The sequence below is a fragment of the Rhododendron vialii genome, chromosome 3a (assembly GCF_030253575.1).
Source record: "Rhododendron vialii isolate Sample 1 chromosome 3a, ASM3025357v1".
Taxonomy (NCBI): Eukaryota; Viridiplantae; Streptophyta; class Magnoliopsida; order Ericales; family Ericaceae; genus Rhododendron; species Rhododendron vialii.
Genome location: NC_080559.1, coordinates 31,027,688 through 31,047,523, shown reverse-complemented (window position 1 = coordinate 31,047,523; position 19,836 = coordinate 31,027,688). Strand labels below are relative to the sequence as shown.

The following is a 19,836-nucleotide window of genomic DNA, read 5'->3' as shown; positions in this document are numbered from 1 at the left end:
TTAAAAATCCTTCGAGCCACTGGAGTGTGAATAATATTTCTCGATATTTATTTGGTTGTTAACTTTAGAGTATTGCTAATGTCAAAATTGTAGTGCAGAAATACAAGGCTTTTCTACAATACAGTTTTGACACAAACAAAAATATTTTTGACATCATCTCTTCCTAATTAAAGTATAGAATCAATCGAGATACACGTTACCTGATCAAGACACCCGATTAAAAAATAAAAATAGAAACAAAATTTTTTAGTAATTAGTGAATTACGATAAAATATATTATGTTTAACGAATGAGGAAAAAAAAATTATCAAACATAAATTAGACTCTCCTAGTTTTCTGTTCCGCATTAAGTCCCTGATGTTACGTTGTCAAACACCGCTCCACGCCACAAACACCCGTATAACACTTGTACTCTTTTACTCTCCTCTCCCTTATTTATCTCCCTCTCAAACCACAAACACAGAGAGAGAGAGGGAGAGAGAGAGAATCTTATGAGTATCATTTGGGTTTGATTCTGTTTTCTTCTTTAGTCATTATCAAGAAAAGAATCGATTTTTGAGGAAGTCCCTCAAGAATGGAGAAACAAGTTCTTGATTATATGCTAGTTCCAACTGGGCTCCTCCTAATGGTGGCTTACCACGTCTGGCTCTTCTATCAGGTGGTGAAGCACCCCTCCACCACAGTCATTGGCATCAACGCCGTCAACCGCCGCTTCTGGGTTCGTGCTATGATGGAGGTACTTACTAATCCCAAAAATGTTAGGATAGGATACGTGATACTCGAAACATAAAAATACCTTCATTTTCTTTTATAAACATTTTCATATTTCGAGTGTTATGTAGTGTACTCCTCTATACCCAGAATAAATATGGTCAAGAAACTCCATTCTCTAGATACTAATTAATTTTCTAAGTAGATATTACAAATTTATTGTTGTAATCCAATGGGGATGGATTAACAGTACCACCTCAAGATTACTAGGCCAAGTTTCTAGTGCGAATTCCCTCAAGGCACGTTTGTTTTACGAGACTAATAGTACACTGCAAGTCTGCAATATTCATATCAAAGGCGCGTAAAATTCGGGCTATGCATATTCTAACCTAACACCAAATAATTGGGTTACAATATATAGTCCAAGTAATGCTCGTATCCTTTTCAAACAAACAGACCCTAAATGTCACATTCCTATAATCCTTGGCATTTTTCGTTGATTTTTTTTAATTATCATCAGGTGTTTTTTGTTGTTGTCTTCTTTTTTAGTGTGATCATCTTGCATTATTTGTTGTTTATATAAACCTGAAACAGGACGCGTCAAAGAACGGGGTTTTGGCAGTGCAAACCCTGAGAAACAACATAATGGCATCCACCCTTCTAGCCTCCACAGCCATAATGCTCAGCTCCCTCATCGCCGTCCTGATGAGCAACGGCAGCGGCAACAGCCCGGCCAAATTTGTCTACGGCGACCACAGCGATCTGGGATTCTCGATAAAGTTCTTCTCCATATTAGTGTGCTTCTTGGTAGCATTCTTGCTCAACGTGCAGTCGATACGGTACTACAGCCATGCCAGCATCCTCATCAACGTGCCGTTGGAAAAGAACTGCCGTGGAAATCCCGATGGATGTCGCCGGAGACTGCATTTGACGGCGGAGTACGTGGGCAGGACGGTGAACAGGGGAAGCTACTTCTGGTCGTTGGGGTTGAGGGCGTTCTACTTCTCTTTCCCTCTGTTCCTTTGGATCTTCGGGCCGATTCCCATGTTTGTTTGCTGTGTTGTTCTGGTTTTCTTGCTGTATTTTCTTGATGTCACCTTCGATTTCGGGTGGGTTGTCGACGAGGATCATTGCAAGGAGGATGAGGAGATCAATGGAGCAAGCAACAAATGCTAAGCACAGGATAGAAAACGTAGAGCAATTCTGATTCAATTGAGGCTGAATTGAATTGTTTATGGAAACTAATTGTACTAGCATGAACTGAATGTTCAATTTCCCATACACCAACTGAGGCCCTAATTTGGGATCAAAATTATCTGAGCTGCAAAACTAGGTGCAAGTTTATCACCAATAATGTTATCACCAGGCCTGTATATATATAAATAAAAGAGCATCGTTAGATCTGCATACCTACTTATCTACTAATAAGCATGGTTATGATCTCCCGTACTGACCAGTATGCACCGACATTGACCAAATCTGATATGTTACACCATTAATTCTATTCCGGCTCAAATGCTAGACAATACCAGACTACTTTTAAATTTATTTTTCTCTTTTAGTATTGGTCAATACCAAACCACTATTACATTTGTTTTGCTTTTTTAATAAGTGTATGTTCTACTAAATTTTTTGATGTGGAAAAATAACACAAATAAGGATAAAACCGAAACAGTACCCGATATCTCATTGGCACTGCTACGTACCGTACTCCTAGGAAAAGGAAAATTGACACTCTGGCCGCGGTTGTTACGAACACAGAACACGGAACTTTGCTAATCATCCAGAGGTCACAGGATTTAAAAGCTTGCAAAAATGGCACTTGCACTCATATGTAAAGTACTTGCAGAATCCATGTATTTACATTAGGATGAAAGGGATCAACAAAGTACTGACACTGAAATTATTGACTAGAACATGTGATACGATATTATATACAAATCGAGTAATAATAAGGATCAGAAAAATAGCCTCCAGTACAACTAATCCAGTAACCCACAAAACCCTTAAAAAAAAATAAAAAATAAAAAGAAGAAGAAGAAAAAAAAAAGGTGTATTTTGGTCCTACTACCATTAACTTTTTTTCGATGCATGTAACATACTGCTCCCTATAGAACCTCTTTCGATCGGCTGCTCCCTATAGAACTTGTGCACGGTAAAGTTCGAGAATCATTCCTGTGTTAGTTTGTGGTTATCTTTCATTTATGTTTGCCTTCATCCGAAAGCCCGGTATGCCTCCTTACATATGGTGTGGACAACTCTGATTGTTATAACGTTGCAAGAAGATACCTGCAGAGAGCACAAAGCTCAAAACTGTTAATGTCAACATAACATCTTCACACAGCTCAAAAAAAAACACATACTCCTAACATCTTCACTGCCAGCAAAGTAACAAAAAAAGACTTGGTTGTGACTGGAATCTGGACTCAATATCCTAATCCGATCCAATATATCCTAAATTCGAACTATCAGATTTTTTCCGGATCGGATCGGATCCGGTCCATTGACTGGCCTAGATTGGAGTAAGCAAAGATTCAAGGCAGGAGTTATCCTCTTGTCATTGTGAGGAAGTTCCCCATGTATAGAGTGGTCTCTAGGTGTATACTTTTTGGTAAAAGAAAGATGTATTCTTAATTTAAACCTACAAAATGTCAGCGAACTTCCATGAGATGGTCGCCTACCTTTTTCTTTTTCATACCAGGAAAAACCAATAACAGAATATGGCTATGTACAGATGCTGTTATGCCTAAAGGAAAATTGCTATATGATGTAAGATGCAAATTGGTGAAGCTAGATTGAGACTGAGGAGCAGACCTGACAAAATTGGATGCCAATGCAGAGCAAGGATGCTTTTTGGTGTTAAAGAAAGAATGAGAATGAGATCATGTATAGGAGCTGGGGATTGAGTGTAATAGACCAATGATGACGCAACTGGCCTCGTACCAGTCAAGTTGTCACGTCCGCCAGTTTCAACTTCAACTTCATTTGACCTACTTGGACTAATAGTTCTTCTTTTGATGGCTCCACCTTTAATACAGTCGCTTCCTTGTTGAAAGAAGAAATGTGCACCGTATCACCCACCTTGGGCAGTTTGGCCTGCTTCTCTGCAATGGAAATTAGAAAAAATAGGGCGACTTAAGAAGAATACAAAACATCTTGATTATATGGGAATTAAAAATGATACTAAGAACAAAGAATAGAAACACAGATGCTAGAGTGGCTGGGAAACTCAGCATGTGTGGCCAAAGACGGAGAAGCACGGAGGGCAGAGGAGAAAGAAAACAAAAACTAAACCTAATTTATAGGGTTCAAGACAAGCCACTAATTGGAGATTTTGGGAGTGAGCAAGCATTGGATTTTGAAACAAAATCGCCACACAAGTGCAAGCAAGAGAGGAGTGGTAGGGGGTGAATCCTGGTGTTAGTTGCACTAGAAGAAATAAACCCTTGGAGTAAGGTTTTACTGGGTAGTTCTTCACGAGCCCAATTGCTGAGCGGTGATGCCAGATCGGCATCTCTGCACAGATCTGTGTATTAAATCTGCATGGGTAGACTCAACGGGAACCAAATGAGGATGATATGATTCTCGCACCAAGAGCTGTAACAGTCGCATAGTTATTCCCTAAACAAGTTATCAGATGGGAACAGCCTTGACCTACTATGGGAAATCATACAAAAAACTTCAAGAGTAATACCCAGTGGTAATTTTCTGGCATTCTCAGAGGAATCAGAAGCTTTAGTTGGAACAGGAATTCCACTACTTTCTACCACAGCATCCTGGTTGTTAATCTTGGGTTTATCTTGGCTGTTGTTTGCTACAGTAGGCTGGGGTAATTTTCTGGCATTCTCAGAGGAATCAGAAGCTTTAGTTGAAACAGGAATTCCACTACTTTCTATCACAGCATCCTGGCTGTTGATCTTGGGTTTATCTTGGCTGTTGTTTGCTACAGTAGGCTGGGATGGTCGAGTTGCAGATGCACGAATCTGTCGCCTTTTCTTGTGAAGTATAGAACGTGCCATTGACGCCATTTCAGAAACTTGTTGCATCATTCTGTATCTTTGATCAGTGCCATGATCCATGACCTTTCTCTTTGTCAGAAGCAGATTTTCATGAAGATCTCGTGAGAGCCTGAAGCAAGAAAAAAAAAAACTATATTACAAGATACATCCTCCAAGCTTACAGATACTGCTTAGTCTCTAATTACAGCTAGCACTACAAGTACAAGACATCATCGTATAAGAAGTTAATTTTGTAGAGCAAAAGATCCTCACTTAAGGTAATTCTGTCCTTCGTAAACATGTTTACGCAAGTTCTGCTTAAGCCTTTCCATTTCAAATATGACCTGCATTAACCATGCACAATATTTAATACATATGAAAGATAGTCCTATTTCTCTAAAACCATTAGAAGGGCAAGAGATAATCATATATCTATCTGCAAACAAGCTGAAGACAATACCAAGCAATTTCGTCTAGTTAGCTCACAACAACAATACTATTCAAAGTAAACTATTTAGATCCTGAGAAACTTGTACCAAATCGCTTTTGTGGGCCACCTAAGCTTGATCTATCTACCAGCCACAGCAAGTTGGTTTTGGGTTTTACAGCTCCAAAAATCCAATGAGGCATTAGAACTTTGGTTCTGGAAGACCATGGGTTTCAGTATCTTCCTTTGCATTCGGCCCCCATGTGGAATATTTGCTTACTTGTACACCTCTTTAGCTGCTTGTTTTTCTCTCCACATGTAAGATGGGATTGCAATGTGAGAGGGGGCTGTTGAATACCTTGACATACGGTGTTGGGCCAATTATTTAACAGCTAATGATTTGGGAACAATTGACAGTCTAACATTGAGAAATCAAAGTAAAGTGGATCAGTAGGGGTTTACTTGGGGCATATTTCTTTCCCCTAAAACTTACAGCTGAGCAAACTATTATGCAAATAAGTCCGCCTTCCAAAATATTCCTCTCAATCTTTTATTTTTCTCAATGCTCTAGATCTGATATATTAATGGCAGCTACAAAATCTTACCTCATTAATCTCTGCACTGCCAGCACCATAGAGTTCACGAGCATTACCTAATATTACGTTGGGTAGACCTAGCCTTTCAGCAATTTTGATTGCATTGGAACGTCCTGCAGCAAAACACTGAACTACTTTAATTGGGTGCATTGATTATACCACAGTAAGGTACCCAAAGAAGAGGGTTTTGCACGCACACAAGACAAACCAATACAATAGATATCTAAGTGCAACTAACAAACTGAGTGCATCTTTGGGGTAAGAAGTACATATCTTAAACAGTTAGAAGCAGAGCATTGATTCTCACAAAAACCATTCCATCCATCCAGTATAACGGGGAAATAGAACACTTATGATCCAGGAGAACAGACAAACCTGGTACTCCCCAGAGAATTCTATAAGTTGGCTTTAAGTTCACTTCGTCGAACTCCATACAGGCATTCTCAAAGGCATCATTGCTGTCAATTCATAATTTCAGAAACAAGAAACCATGGTTTCAAAGCAAGTAAAATTGGCCTCCGTGTCCACAAAATCGTTCATTTCCAATAAACCTATCACATATAAATTTCCAAAAAAAAAAACCATCACATACCTGTATTTCAGGGTTTTGAGTTCTCCATGATGTGTTGTAGCTATTGTTAATAACGGACCAGATTCAGCCAAGGATTCCAACAGTGATATCCCCAAGGCAGCTCCTTCAAGGGGATTTGTCCCAGCACCAACCTGACTAGTACAGAGCGAGACTAACATTATATTCTCATTCTCCATACCATTACTTTTTAACCAAAATCTTGTTTTTAACAAATCAGAGTAGAGTTTTAGATACATACTTCATCTAATAGGACTAAAGTTTTACTTGTTGAATGCTTCAGAATTACCTGCAAGATAACAGTTATTGTGAGAGAACTGCTAATAATGTTGACAAAGAAAGTGGGTTATGAAGTATTGATGGGGAGCTCTAAAAGAAACACAAAAGTGGTGGGGCTGATAGACTTCCTCTTATAATAAAATGGTGAAAAGTGAAAACTGTCACAGTGAAAGAATAAAGATCAATAGATAGTGGTCCATATAAATATGTTTAAACAACCTATTTCTTCCTCCAGCTAAAGTAATACAGTACCTACATTATGACATATCAGATAAGCTGCAAAACCTAGACAGAAAGGCAAGGTTCACATACATCGAACGATTCTGAACGCGTATGTATCCCGAATTCCCGATCTGTGTATGTAGCTACTCTTATTTAAAACAAGGGTGTACGCGTAAATGAACTTCAACTTCCTCCATTGGAAGGAAATCAATGAGATAGCTTTGTCCAAAAAGCTCCTCCAGTTTTCAAGTGATTTGGGGCAATAATTCCCACTTTCTCGTCAAAACCAACATGTTCTCCCACATGGCGTGTTTGATAACAAACAAATACGTAGATAGTGGGCCATGACGAAAAATGAAAACAGGACTTGACAAATTTCTCAATTTGTGAAGTGGGTGTACAATAGCAGGAGGTATCATATAAGCACCTTGATGTGGAAAGCGTTATACAAATATAAGTATAGCTATATGGAATCAACAAAAGCAGCACCCATAAGAGTGCAGAATACTTCCAATACAATACTTCAGTAGATATCAAGAACATAACAGTATGAAAATTCAGCTATCACACAAGTACCCAATCTTATTGAAGGTGCTACCATACTAACCGAGTGATGACTGGGGACATGTGTGCGCGTCTCTCTCTCTCTCTCTCTCTCTCTCTCTGGGTCTGTGTGTGTGTGGAGAGAGAGAGAGATGTTCTGGGATCGTGACATCATACCATTCGAAATTCAGACAAATGTCCAAATTGAATGTTATCGATACTTACTACTATGCCAAATCAGGAGATGACAAATTTAGAGGAACCAAATAATTTCTACCATTGCAGTGCTGGGTCCATCATTGCATGCTGAACCTAGAAAAACGATGAAGTTTATGGGGAAAACATGACTTTGTTATTAGATAGAAAAAGGAGAGCATGTTGAAAGAAAATTATGAGAAAGAGAAGTATTTCACAAAATAAGTGAAGGATTCTCCAAACCAGTGGCCTTAGAATCCTTATGTTTGGGACCCTGATTTATTCAGTCGGGGGAGACACAATATTTTGGTTATAATAGCAGAATTATGCTATGCCAATCAGCTTTATGATTATAGATAACACCCCAGCTTACATTAATTTGTCTCAAATGGCCGGAGAAGGTAGACAGAGATTGTGACAAGGACTGTTCATCACCAATATCAGCCAATACAGAATCAAACCAAGGGATCTTAACAGGTTCAGAAGATAATACATAAAGACCTGCAATAGGTAAGTATTTAATTAGATAGGTGGTAAAATAAAATAGCATTCATCAGAAAGAAATTATGCCCATGAAAAGACAAATAGATCATCATCTGACATGAATAGTTTTGATGATTACTTAGACCCCTCAACGAGGTTCAATTGAATTTATTCATGAGCTACTGGGTGGATATAAAACTGAATGAGAAAGTAATGAAATGATCAAGGAAACGCTTCCATATTTCCATAACTGTGCATCTTATTGTTATGAAGTTTACTTCTGATAGATTTCAAACTTTCCCTACCCTGCATTTCAGAAACAAAAATTAGTTTGGCAGTTTCACTATATTATCTAGAAAATCCTGCTCCCAATGTCTCGCTTTGACAATAAAATTTCATGCAAAAACAATGTTCCAAAATTGCAGAGATAAGAACCCTGTATGAGTGTGATGCCTACTCATATCATAACATGCACATACGTATACAAGAGAAACTGAAATTAAGTCAATGTCAAAGTGAACCTGATTTTGCCATCACAGCAGCCAATCCAATCGTCTTTAGGTAAAGGGTTTTACCCCCAGTATTCGGGCCAGTTATAACTAGAACTCTAGTTTTCTGTGCAACAAAGATATCTACTGGAATAGGAGGAGATTGTTCCAATTTAGTCACCTGAAATACAGTAGGTAATTATTGAATATTAGTATACTGTATTCTAGACTAACTAATAATAAAAAATATGATAGATGTATAATTCCTCCAACAAAAACAGCTACCAGCATTTCAAAGGATGAAAGATTTATGTCTGTTTCTTCTTTCTGGTTCATAATTTCGCCTTGGTTTCTCTTTCTAATTTCCTGGATGCAGAACACACCAAGTGATGTAAGATGCTTATGATAGGTGAGTAATAAGCACAACCAACAACCCCCCACCCTGAAGGGGAAAAGTAAAAGGCATATACTTTCTCTGTTTTTCTTTCTTTTTGGCTAGGCTTGGTATGAAAAAGAGAAGAGGTACTTGTCTTCTCATAGCAAGAAAAAAAGGTAGACAAAATCACACATCTTAAAAGTACCGTGAGGGTCAAATCTAATTTTTGGGTTAGGTAAGGGGGTTACAGCTCCTCTTTTGAACAATGTTTTGGGTTTTTAACTGCCAAACCCTGAAATAAGTAATAGAGATTTGCCCTCCCCACACATGTCCGAAAGAATGAAACAAAGCTAACCAAAATAAAACAAGAACGCAACAGAAGTCATATTTTCAAATTATTTTCCTGTTGAATTACTCATACTCAAAAATCATACCTGAAAGTGAAAGAACATAAGACATAACCTTGTGGCCATTGCCCTTTTAAAAAAAAACTTCTTGTCATGGGCATCGATGACTTACAGAGGTAGCATTGGTAACATCTTTCCTGGCTTTTCGCAGCTTTTGCCGATGTTGTTGGAGTAACAAGGGATGATAAGCTTTTGGAATATACAGCGTCCAGTTTTTTGCATTTCTGTTCCCTAGTAACATGTCAATAGCAAGATCACCATCTTTGGTCTCGGCTAAAAAGAGATCAGGACATGTGCCTCCAAATGAAAGACTGTAGGTTGCTCTAGCATTGATCTACATTCAGACATGCATGAACCAAAACAGAATCACCAACAAGTGATAGATAATATAGCGCTGTTAGCATCTAGAAGTCAATAAATGTCTGTCCAAAACATAGACAGAATTGCCCCGAGAAAGACACTTCAAAGGGTGAAGTAGCTGTATGATTCATTATAATGGATCAGCGGAATGTGTTTGACCTTTTCTATCATTGTTCAACTCACCAGAGTATAGCTTCATGAATAAAACTAGCATAGAAACCTATGAAATTATCAGCTCTGCGACAGATACTTACCACATCCAGTTCAATTGTTTTATTCAACAATTTCTCAATATCGCCAATATCAACTCGCATCTGTACGTAAAAAGGAATATGAAACATGAGCATTGAAATATTTTAAACTTGTGTGTTATAACATTATGTGGATAAATCCAGCAAAACCTTCTCTGATATCTTTAACAGCACGTCTGCCTCCGCCTTTGCTACAAGAGCCTTTGCTTGCTGCAATTCATCATTCAGTGGAACAGCAGAGAGTGGCTCCATAATGCTTTCACCACCTGAACCACTACAGAATAAACAAATGTCAGGTGACTGCAGCTGTCCCTCGCATGTTTTCTCCTCTATGTCGACAAAAGCATTAAAAATAACCAGCATATATGTGATATCCCATATGAGAAGCAATTGCTACTTCTCAGGATTGCAGTTTCTAATAACTGTAAAGAAAAGAAAGGGGGAATGTGTACGTATAGATGATAGAGCATTACTAACTTCTGGAAAGATTAAAGAATGAGTATTTGGATGTCAAATGGAAACAAAGGGATCTGCTAGATCTATAATTCACCTGGACAATAATAAGCCCTCAAAACTCGTAGGTGAATCAGCTCCCAATCTTACGCATATCCTTCCATCAATATTACTCACTTCCTGAACAATCACTAGAGTAATACTTAGGGGAGAGAACATTGGAGGAAAGAAATATATACCTCTAATAAAGCACACCTTACCAAAATGGATGTTTCACTCATCTTGTTCTGAACTAGACCGTTCATCAACTGGTATAACTATATAAAGAACCAAAGAAGAGTTAAGAAGCCACAAAGTAATAATTATTGTCAGGCTAGGACAAAACCTTGCATGACTTTACTTTAAACTTGATGTTTAGAATTGTTATCATAAAATTGTCAATTCAAGTTCCACGACATTCTTCGCTATGGTTTCTCCTGTTGTGAATGTTAGTAAACTTCTATTGATTATTGATTCGACTAGAGGGACTCCTAGCAGCACATTTCTATGAAGGGCCCCATAGAGACGGAGGAGATGAGGAGCCGTCAGCCGGATCAACCAATAAATGAGGGGTGGGCTCATTCTACAGATGAGAGGGGTGGTCACATCAGAATGCTTAAAGTAACAGTTTTGAAACGAAAAGATATGGGTTCTTCCTAAAAACACCTCAGTGGATGTATGCCCAGCAGGCAAGTATGTCTAAGGAAAGAAAAGAGTACACCATCGATGGACAAAAAGGAAATGAAACTTTCTAAACAGATGGTTAACTCTCCAAACAAACATTAAGTCAGAAAACAAGGAGTACCTTGCTTTCAAGCAATCTCACTTGATCACGCGAACGTTTCAAGGCAGAACTCTGTAAAGGATAGAACATTGAAAAAATGAGATGAAATATGACAACTTAAAAAATAACAATATTTTACAAGTAAACCGTTTCCCACCTTAAGCAGCAATGTAACATGGCCATGTTTGATAACCCATATGGGGTACTGAGGAGCATGACAACGTGATAGTTCCCTGGCCCGTGTAGGGGACACACGTATTTTTGGAAACTTTTACTCATTTCCTAGTGTTATGTAAGTTTCGGCTAAAGAAGAGCGGATTTCATAGTCCAAGGAGGCTGCTAACCCTTGATGGCATTAGCAGTACCGCCTCCCCCGTGATATTGGCACTTGGAAGTCCTATCCCATGTTATTAGCAAATTATCATTCACATTACCAAGGTGCCTTGTGATAAGGAAAAAGACGAATTGTTATTCACACTCGACTTTATGCCTTCAAAAAGAACACAATAAAAGTGCAGGCAACAAAAAGTGGATGGCAAAACTTAGATACTGGTTCATCAAACACGGCCTTTATTTCTACATGAGACAGAGCAAAGGAGTATGAATTTCATACTCGACCAAACTTGACCCAGATGTAATAAAACCACCATCAACCTACCTTTATATGACATCAGTAACATCACAAAGATGAGATTCATGTGATGGGTAAACTAGAAGAATTGTTATTCAAACTCCTCCTTGTGCCTTGGACAGGGACAACAAATGTGGAGGGCATAAAACAAGCAGTGGAATGAAAATAACTATTCCCAAAAAAATGGGTCTTCCACACTCCACAGTACATAGCAAAATTATGGCAAGCTTTGTCACCTTTATTATTTTATAAATAACTAGCGACAACAATATGTCCAGAGCCACAAAATAGACTCCCAATATCAGGATATGAGAACATACCGCAGAGTCTTTAACAGAGCCATCTTCATCTATAAGTTGCTGTACCAACTTTACTACTGAACGACTTATTACCAATTCCAAGATCTGCAAGAAAAGTTGCAAATAAAGCAAGCTATCAAAGCATACAAACAAGTGGGAGTCTGGAACATAGATATTCATGAGAAGGATCACGACATATGTACCGTCACGGAAAGAGGCATGAAACGCTGATACCACTCTGCGTCTTCTTTGATTGCAGATTTGAGGTTATATTGCAAAGTTTCAGCATACAAAAGCAAAGCTACAGTAGCCATTGCTTCACTTCCATCCACTGGCTGACCACCTTGGGCATGTTGGATAGCAGATTTCACCTTCAAGGATGATAATCCAGATGCTTATCTAGCATTCGTGGAGCTATCAACATTATATCCACGATAGGGAAAATGAAATGAAACGTCAAAGGAATCGATGTGACTGAATTCTAGTGGATAAGGATGTGAGTTATCCATTTGAAATAACACATCTTATGGCATAAAAGCACGAGTAAAATCATTGAATGATTTGCAAAGCAAGTACTTCATGGCATCTCCCACAAGTTTCCAACACTTGCCACACAGAAAGGCATTTAAAACCCAATTCAGTGTGGAAGAGCCTTTGTCCCCTAGAATCAACTACTCAAACCTTTTTCAGAGCAACAAGACTTATTATTTATCAGGTTTGTCAAGCAATTTTTTTTTTTCCTGGTGACATGTTCTTAGATCAAAAGCCAGTATCTTAACTCTACCTCGTCCGATTCTCTCCTACTCTTCTCTTAGCAAAACCTTCAACTTAGAGGATGTACCTACAGTTGGACACTTGGATGCTATCTAAGGAGGGTGCTTGGACGGGTCAGACCATTGATAAAACAACCTAAATCACCCATCTTTTCTTACTAGGATAGATACTTCATTGCACCTCACTATCTTGTCAATTGTCATTGATCCCTCACAATATCCATTTCAACTCTCATCATATAACACGGCTGCTGTCCCTTTCAGCATCACTGTCTGCAAATGCATCCAATCATACAACCTATTTTTATCATATGCTAAAGTAACCACCGCTGAACCATTTTTTGTCCTCCACTACTATAGCTCAATTTCTCAGTCTCGCATGTTTGCATCAATCGCCCATGTTTTCACACTTCAATCTCTGAAAAGAGTAATCTCATTTTTGTACCGACAACCATAACTTCAGGCAAAAGTAATTACATTAGTTCTATCCAATTCTACGGATATTTTCCTACTCAAGCATACTAAAGCAATACTTCAAGCTTCCAATCTCCTTTGTTATATCCAGCTACACGATTTCTTACAGGCAATTCTGAAGTCTCACTAAACAACTGCCTTTCTGGTTGTTAACCACACAAATTGCATCCTTGTACACAAATACTTCATTGATTGACTACATCGAGAATCAAGATCTAATTAATGGTTTTTCCCACAGCAACCAATCAAAGCGTCCGGGCTTTAGATTGGCTCTGTGAAACATATACTAGAATATTTTGCTACGGAACCAATCATAGTTCCGAGGAATGAATGGTGTAAGCACCAAGTGACGCTCATACATTTAGTTACATTCTGATTTATCCTTTCGTCTAATTTTCATTATTTAGGGGGCAGTCTCTATGCACGTAATTGGCAAATAAAAACCCACCGCAAGAAAAAACAAAAAATTGTACATGTCATTTGAACAAGGTTTGCAACTGAATTAAGCTACAATTCTATGTCTCTACTTACTAGAGAACACATTCAACGAAAAATCACTCACCAAGGCAACATCAATGCCACTGAAGTCCATGGCACAACCACCGTGATTGTGCATTTCAACCGCCGCATTGGTTTCGCCTAAGAGTCTCATACTCTCTTCGTAAGTCTGGTTCAAAGTCCATAGCTGTGCCTGAAAGTACCTCCAACAATAAACAAAACACACGAAAAAGAGCCTCCAGAGGTAAAAGAAATAGTGCTTAATCACAAATACCTTATTCACATAAAATATACATGTACTATATATAGGGCTGCTAAATGAACCAAGGTACTCGAGTTTGAGCTTGTGTTCGCTCATTAATAACTTGTTCAAGCTCGGTTTGTAACAGAAACAGACTAAGCTAGTAAGCTTTAACATTTTTCTGAAGCTTGCTAAGGTTTCAAACCAGGCTCAAACGGTCGAGATCAACTCGTGGTCGATTTGATCGAAGTTTGTTTGAGATAGGCTCAAAGACGGAACTAGTATTGGGCTTATGGTGGCCAAGGCCACCCCCAATTTGAAATCCCAATAATTACCTAGTACTCTTTTCCATAAATACTAAAACTTCACATGGTGGCCCTCTAATTTTATTGGTTGTTTTTGGTTGTTAAAAGCCCCTAGACATAGTGTTTTGTATTTGGAAGTGTAGCGCTCCTTTGGTGTGTGAGGTCCAGGGTTCGACTCCTATGGACAGGAGGTTGACCAGACCCTCGCAGTAATATAACTTATAGTAACAACTAACATCCTAATCCCTGGCAAAAAAAATGGTTTAGAACCCTGAAATTATAAACTTTTGTTGTTCATGTTGAGGACCCCTCCTATATGAAATCCAGGTTCTGTCCCCGGATGCTTGTCTCATAAACAAGTTAAGCTCAAACATATTTTTTAAACTCCCAAGCTTGATCAAGCACCTACTCTCGGTTCGTTCGACTCTTTCATCACCCTATCTGTGTGTGTGTATTGAGAGAGAGAGAGAGAGAGAGAGAGAGAGAGAGAGAGAGAGAGAGAGAGAGAGAGAGAGAGGACCTTAGTGGCTTGTTTACCGGAAGAAGTGCCGGCGAAGGAAGCGACGGAGTCGCAGAGCTTGTCCCATTCGAGAAGTCTGAGACTGTCGTGGACAACTGACGGTTTATCGATGGCCTTTGAGAGTAAGGGCGAGGAATTCTTCAGGAAGGCTCGGCTCTCGAACTTGGCTAAACTGCACCTACGACTGCTTCCGTTAATGGTGATTCTAGTAGTGATGGCATTGAAGAAGGGGATGTAATAGTTGCAAAAGGCAACTGAATGAATAAGCATTACGATATGTGCCTTCAACGAACTGTATGAGAGAGAGAGAGAGAGAGAGAGAGAGAGAGAGCGCTCTATCCTCTCAGAGCTCCGTTTTTTAATTTCCTGGAATTTTGCGGCTGTAATATTCTTCTGGTTCGTGTAATCAGTGATGCTGTTTCCTAATTGGGCTCCAGAACCTTTGCAACGAGATGGACTGGGCAAACGCTACTGGAATGGACGCTACCGAGGTCCTCGTAACCTTTGGGCTTGGAACGGGCTTTGTTCGTTTTTAGGGTCTCATAATCTCTGGACAAGTCTCAAATAAATTTTCTTTACTTTACTTATTTTTTTTATCCGTTACTTTTAATAATCTCTCTCAAAATTTAAACCGAACAAGCGCGACCAGTACATCAAAAATCAAATTTTCCTTTTTGTAAAATGCACAAGTATTGCCATTCTTTGATATTTTGACATCATAATGAACTTGAAATGATTGGAACAAAGGGTAATAGTTAGGTGCTTTCTTAGTTCATTTATCATGATAAGGTTATGGGTTCGAGTCTGACCGGAAAGTCTCATTTCCTACCACCTTAGATTAGAATAAAGTAGGAGTAGTTTATAACTTGTACGCCCAAAAAAGGAAAAAAAAAAACTTAAAAATGATTTGAATTACTGGAGCCTGTATCTGAAGCATCAGAGACTAGGGATTTTATAGTGCACTAATGCACTTCACAGTTGTAGTGAACCTCGATAATGCTAATAAAGTAGTTTATAACTTGTACGCCCAAAAAAAAAAAAAACCTAGAAATGATTTGAATTGTTGGAACGCGTATATGAAGTATCGGAGACTAGGATTTTTAATAGTGTACTAATGCACTTCAGGGTTGTAGTGTTCCTCGATAATGCCCTTTAGGATACCATCTAGGGATGGCAATTTCGGCCGACCCGACCCGACCCGATTCATTTTCCCGGCCCAAATGATTAGGGGATTTGGAGATTATTTGGGGATTGAGTAGGGCATGGGGATAATTTTTTTAAAAAGTGGGGAATGGGTAGGGGGTGAGTATGAGTTAGTACCCGCTCCATCCCCGCCCCGCCTCACTAGCCTACTATATATAATTATATATACATAACTTAGGGTTCCCGATGTTTGCGTATAAGCACTTCAAGTTTCTACTTGTTTCTACTGTATAGGTAATTCAAGTTTTAAGTTTGGTAACTGCATATGCTAGGAATCGATTGTTTGTGCTCTATTTTTTAGAGTTCCCAATGCTCTACTAGTCTTGTTTGTTTGAAACTGTTTTTATTTCAATTTGGTTTGTAATGCACTATAGCAACAGCTATGTGATTGTTTTAATTTAAATTTGGTTTGTAATGGCACTACGGCAGCAGATGTGACTGTTTTCATTTCGATTTGATTTGTACTAGCACTATGGCAGCAACTGTGTCTGTTTTCTTTGGCATTTGGTTTGTAATGGCAGCCTAAATTGTTTTTTTTTTTTTTTGAATTTAGTTTCATGGTTTGTATTTTCTAAATTCTAATGGCAGGTGACTTTTTTTTTATAAAAGTTTTGGAATCTTTAGATCCCCGTTCTCCGTTTGGGCGCGGGGATGGAGGGTAAAAATAAATCCCTGGTGGGGATCGGGGCGAGAATAGGAAGAGATTTGAGTTCGGGGATCAAGGACGGGGATAGTGGTATCCATCCCCGACCCTCCCTATTGTCATCCCTAATACCATCATCATTATATGAATAAGCATTTGTTATAGAAGTTGTTGAGCTTTTTATCGTACATATAAATCAAGTTGATCGGATATCGATACCTACGTGATCAAGAAACCGTTTAAAAAAGAAGGGTGGGTATTATTCAAATAATAAACGATATGACGTCTTATCCTAATAGAGAATACCTAATGAACTTGACTATTGAATACAAAAAAACAAACACCGATGATATCTCGAAGGGTCCCATCAAAAGGCACTACAAAATCACGTTACAAAACTAGGACTCGATTTAGAAAATGACGTTATTCCATTGACTATAATGATTAAGCATTCAAAAACAAAGGTTTAACGGTAATAGAACTTATGAATAAAAAAATCAAGGCGCACATGCCAATTCACGGCTACGGTAATTGCGGGGTTCACATCTGCACCAAGTGTCCATGGAACCAACAATTATTGTGAGTGTATGTAATTTGCGTGTGCGGGTAAAACTTTTTATTAACAAATGGTATAAATATTTTTTTTTTACCAGAAAAAAGGGTGGGAGGGGGTGTCCAGCGTAGCGATCTCATTGGGCGTGACCATAGAAGCTCCCTACCTGCTGTGGAATGTCCGGTTCAAGCCATAACTACTATCTGTAAAGACAAACCGTCACCACAACACCACCTAGGACAGGATGACAATGGAACAAATCTCTCATTCTCTCGCCACTGACAAGACTCGAACCTTAGTCTTGCTTGAGAATAAAGGGGGCTTTTGCCATTCAGGTTACCACCATCGGTGGTTACAAATGGTATAAATCACAGAGAGTCGCAATGAATCAGCATCTATAATTAAGGGCTTTAATCAATCTTACACTGTACTACTCCTATAATTAAGGGCACTGCACCAAACCTCCTCTTCCAACTCAACTTCACTAAAATATCACACTCCGTATTCTTTTATTTTTCTTTCTATTTTTCTACGTCGGTTCTTTTATTTTACTTTTGTCAAATGTCATGGTTATATTACAGTAAATAAATTTGATATGATCATATTTCATGGAAAATTATGATTCTCAATTTAAAATTCTCGATTTCATTGTTGTTTTCAGATGTTCTTATTTCATTTCTTAGTGGCGGGGCATTGCCGGGCATATTATTAATAATGCTAGTATTTTCCTTTTTGAGGTCGCTTTTTTTTTTCAAACGGTATACATTAGTAAGGGCTAGGGAGATAATTGATCCACAGAAGGTCTAAAGGCTGTCCATAGCCTTAAACCACTACGCACTTGACAGGGCTTGAACCTCGGCTTCACACAAAGGAAGGACCAGAAAATACCATTGGGCTACTGGCCCTTTGGCTGAGTTTGCATTTTATTAAAAAAAGAACAGGTAAACTACCAAATAGGGTAAAGCAATGAAAACAGTTCACGTTCCAAAATGCGCCGGCCTTGTAGCGAGTTTGGAACCTCCTCTTTTTTGACTTTTAACCCGCACATTAGCGAAAGTGGAAAATGGCTATTCTCTCATCGTTGTCTCTTTCTAAAATCTGGATCATTCAAAGCATATTTAGACGACTCAGATTGTCGACGGAGTACCACGTGTGTGGTATCTGCTCGACATCCAAAAACTTCTCGAACTCCGGACAAAAATCTGATTACATCATGTTGTGAATGGATGGGGGCGTCATATCTGCGGCTGACTAGATCGGAGGTATCAATACAGATATCAAAGTTGACTGTTACGTACGTATTACGGAGTCCACTCATGGAACTCAAATGGATTGGAGCTAATCAACCTGAGAAAATGCCGGCTAGGATAGATGAATATAGGGGAGATTACATTAACCCCCCTTTAATTATCACCAGCCACACATTGCCTCATTCAACAAAATTCAACACTTAACCCCCTTTAACTACAATTCGCTGCGTACATGAGGCCTACCGTTTGAAATCTGTCAAGGATTTGGACTGCGAAATGACTGGAACTAAAATATTGGACTATTTTGCCCTCATCTCTCTTGTTTTCTTCTTCCTCTAACTGCCCAATTAAAACTAGTTCTTTGACCATTTAAAAAAACAAACTGGTTCTCTCCTCCTCTAAACCAATCCCAAAATCCCATACTTGAAACCCACCTAGAAATTAAAAACCACCCTTTGCCCTCTCTCTCAAAGGGACGAAATCAAATGAAAACTACGTCTCCGAAATCGAAAAACCCATCGAAATCTGGCACCAGAGCCAACAATCGGAGATGCCAACGAGGTATACAATTGTTGACGATTGGAGAGCCGACCGACATAGAGTTGTTCCTGATCAGAGCTGTCCACGATCACTTATAGTGACACCGATGATAGAAGTTGCCGTCGAGTAGAGGCGATGATGACACCGTGGAGGTAATGGCGAGATAGTTGCATTTGTGTTTTGAGCATTTTTGCTCGGCAAAACCTCTGAATTCCTCACCCAAGGAGGTTGCTGGAGATGCTCAAGTTCGACGGTGTTGGGTTTCGACGATTGTTCATGATCGTAGTGAGCGCTTGGTTATGATCGATAAGTTTTAGTGGCGAAAAGTTGGTAGGCTGTGGTGTAAAGATGATAACTGGTGGTGCAGGTGCTAAGATGATTGGGGTGGTGCTTAGTTCAATGTTTCAACAACAAGATAGGATATTTTTAAGGTGGCTGGTTGGATTTCCTCTTGCAGTTGTAGAGGGGAGGCGAGAGAGATTATTAGGGTTTACCAGTGGAGGGATTGGGTTGGGTAATAAGGTAATTTCAAGACTTCTGTTAACGTCATCCACGCGATTTCAGCAAATGATAATTAAAGGGGTTAAGTGTTGGATTTGGTAGTTGAGGGGGGCAATATGTGACCGGATGGTAGTTAAAGGGGGTTTAATGTAATTTCCCATGAATATAGTAGTACTAACCCGCATTTCTTGTCACCGCGGCCGT

The 19,836-nt window shown here is 39.0% G+C and overlaps 2 protein-coding genes across 6 annotated transcripts; one reads left to right on the top strand and one right to left on the bottom strand.

Moving 5' to 3' along the window:
* The first annotated feature begins 350 nt into the window (after window positions 1-350).
* On the top strand, window positions 351-2,118 carry LOC131319909 (uncharacterized). The gene is made up of 2 exons (XM_058350350.1): window positions 351-736; window positions 1,306-2,118. Exons 1-2 carry the CDS (start codon window positions 575-577, stop codon window positions 1,885-1,887), a joined length of 744 nt encoding a protein of 247 aa, XP_058206333.1. The 5' UTR covers window positions 351-574; the 3' UTR covers window positions 1,888-2,118.
* Window positions 2,119-2,523: 405 nt separating this feature from the next.
* Window positions 2,524-15,330, bottom strand: LOC131319907 (uncharacterized). 5 transcript variants are annotated; one of them, XR_009198061.1, is made up of 21 exons: window positions 14,943-15,329; window positions 13,941-14,069; window positions 12,335-12,502; window positions 12,153-12,236; window positions 11,223-11,273; window positions 10,639-10,695; window positions 10,476-10,558; window positions 10,076-10,199; window positions 9,929-9,988; window positions 9,427-9,648; window positions 8,817-8,897; window positions 8,565-8,712; window positions 7,934-8,061; window positions 6,563-6,610; window positions 6,325-6,455; window positions 6,108-6,190; window positions 5,742-5,845; window positions 4,983-5,053; window positions 4,406-4,839; window positions 3,526-3,815; window positions 2,524-3,000 (listed from the first exon to the last, which is right to left on the bottom strand). XR_009198061.1 is itself a non-coding variant. In XM_058350348.1 (21 exons), the coding sequence occupies exons 1-20, from the start codon at window positions 15,210-15,212 to the stop codon at window positions 3,658-3,660; spliced, it is 2,634 nt and encodes an 877-aa protein (XP_058206331.1). In that variant the 5' UTR covers window positions 15,213-15,330; the 3' UTR covers window positions 2,524-3,000; window positions 3,655-3,657. The 5 variants fall into 5 exon arrangements, 1 of the variants encoding a protein (XP_058206331.1); XM_058350348.1 differs by having other exon boundaries at window positions 3,655-3,815; window positions 14,943-15,330; XR_009198063.1 differs by lacking the exon at window positions 8,817-8,897 and having other exon boundaries at window positions 14,943-15,330.
* Between the last annotated feature and the right edge of the window lie 4,506 nt (window positions 15,331-19,836).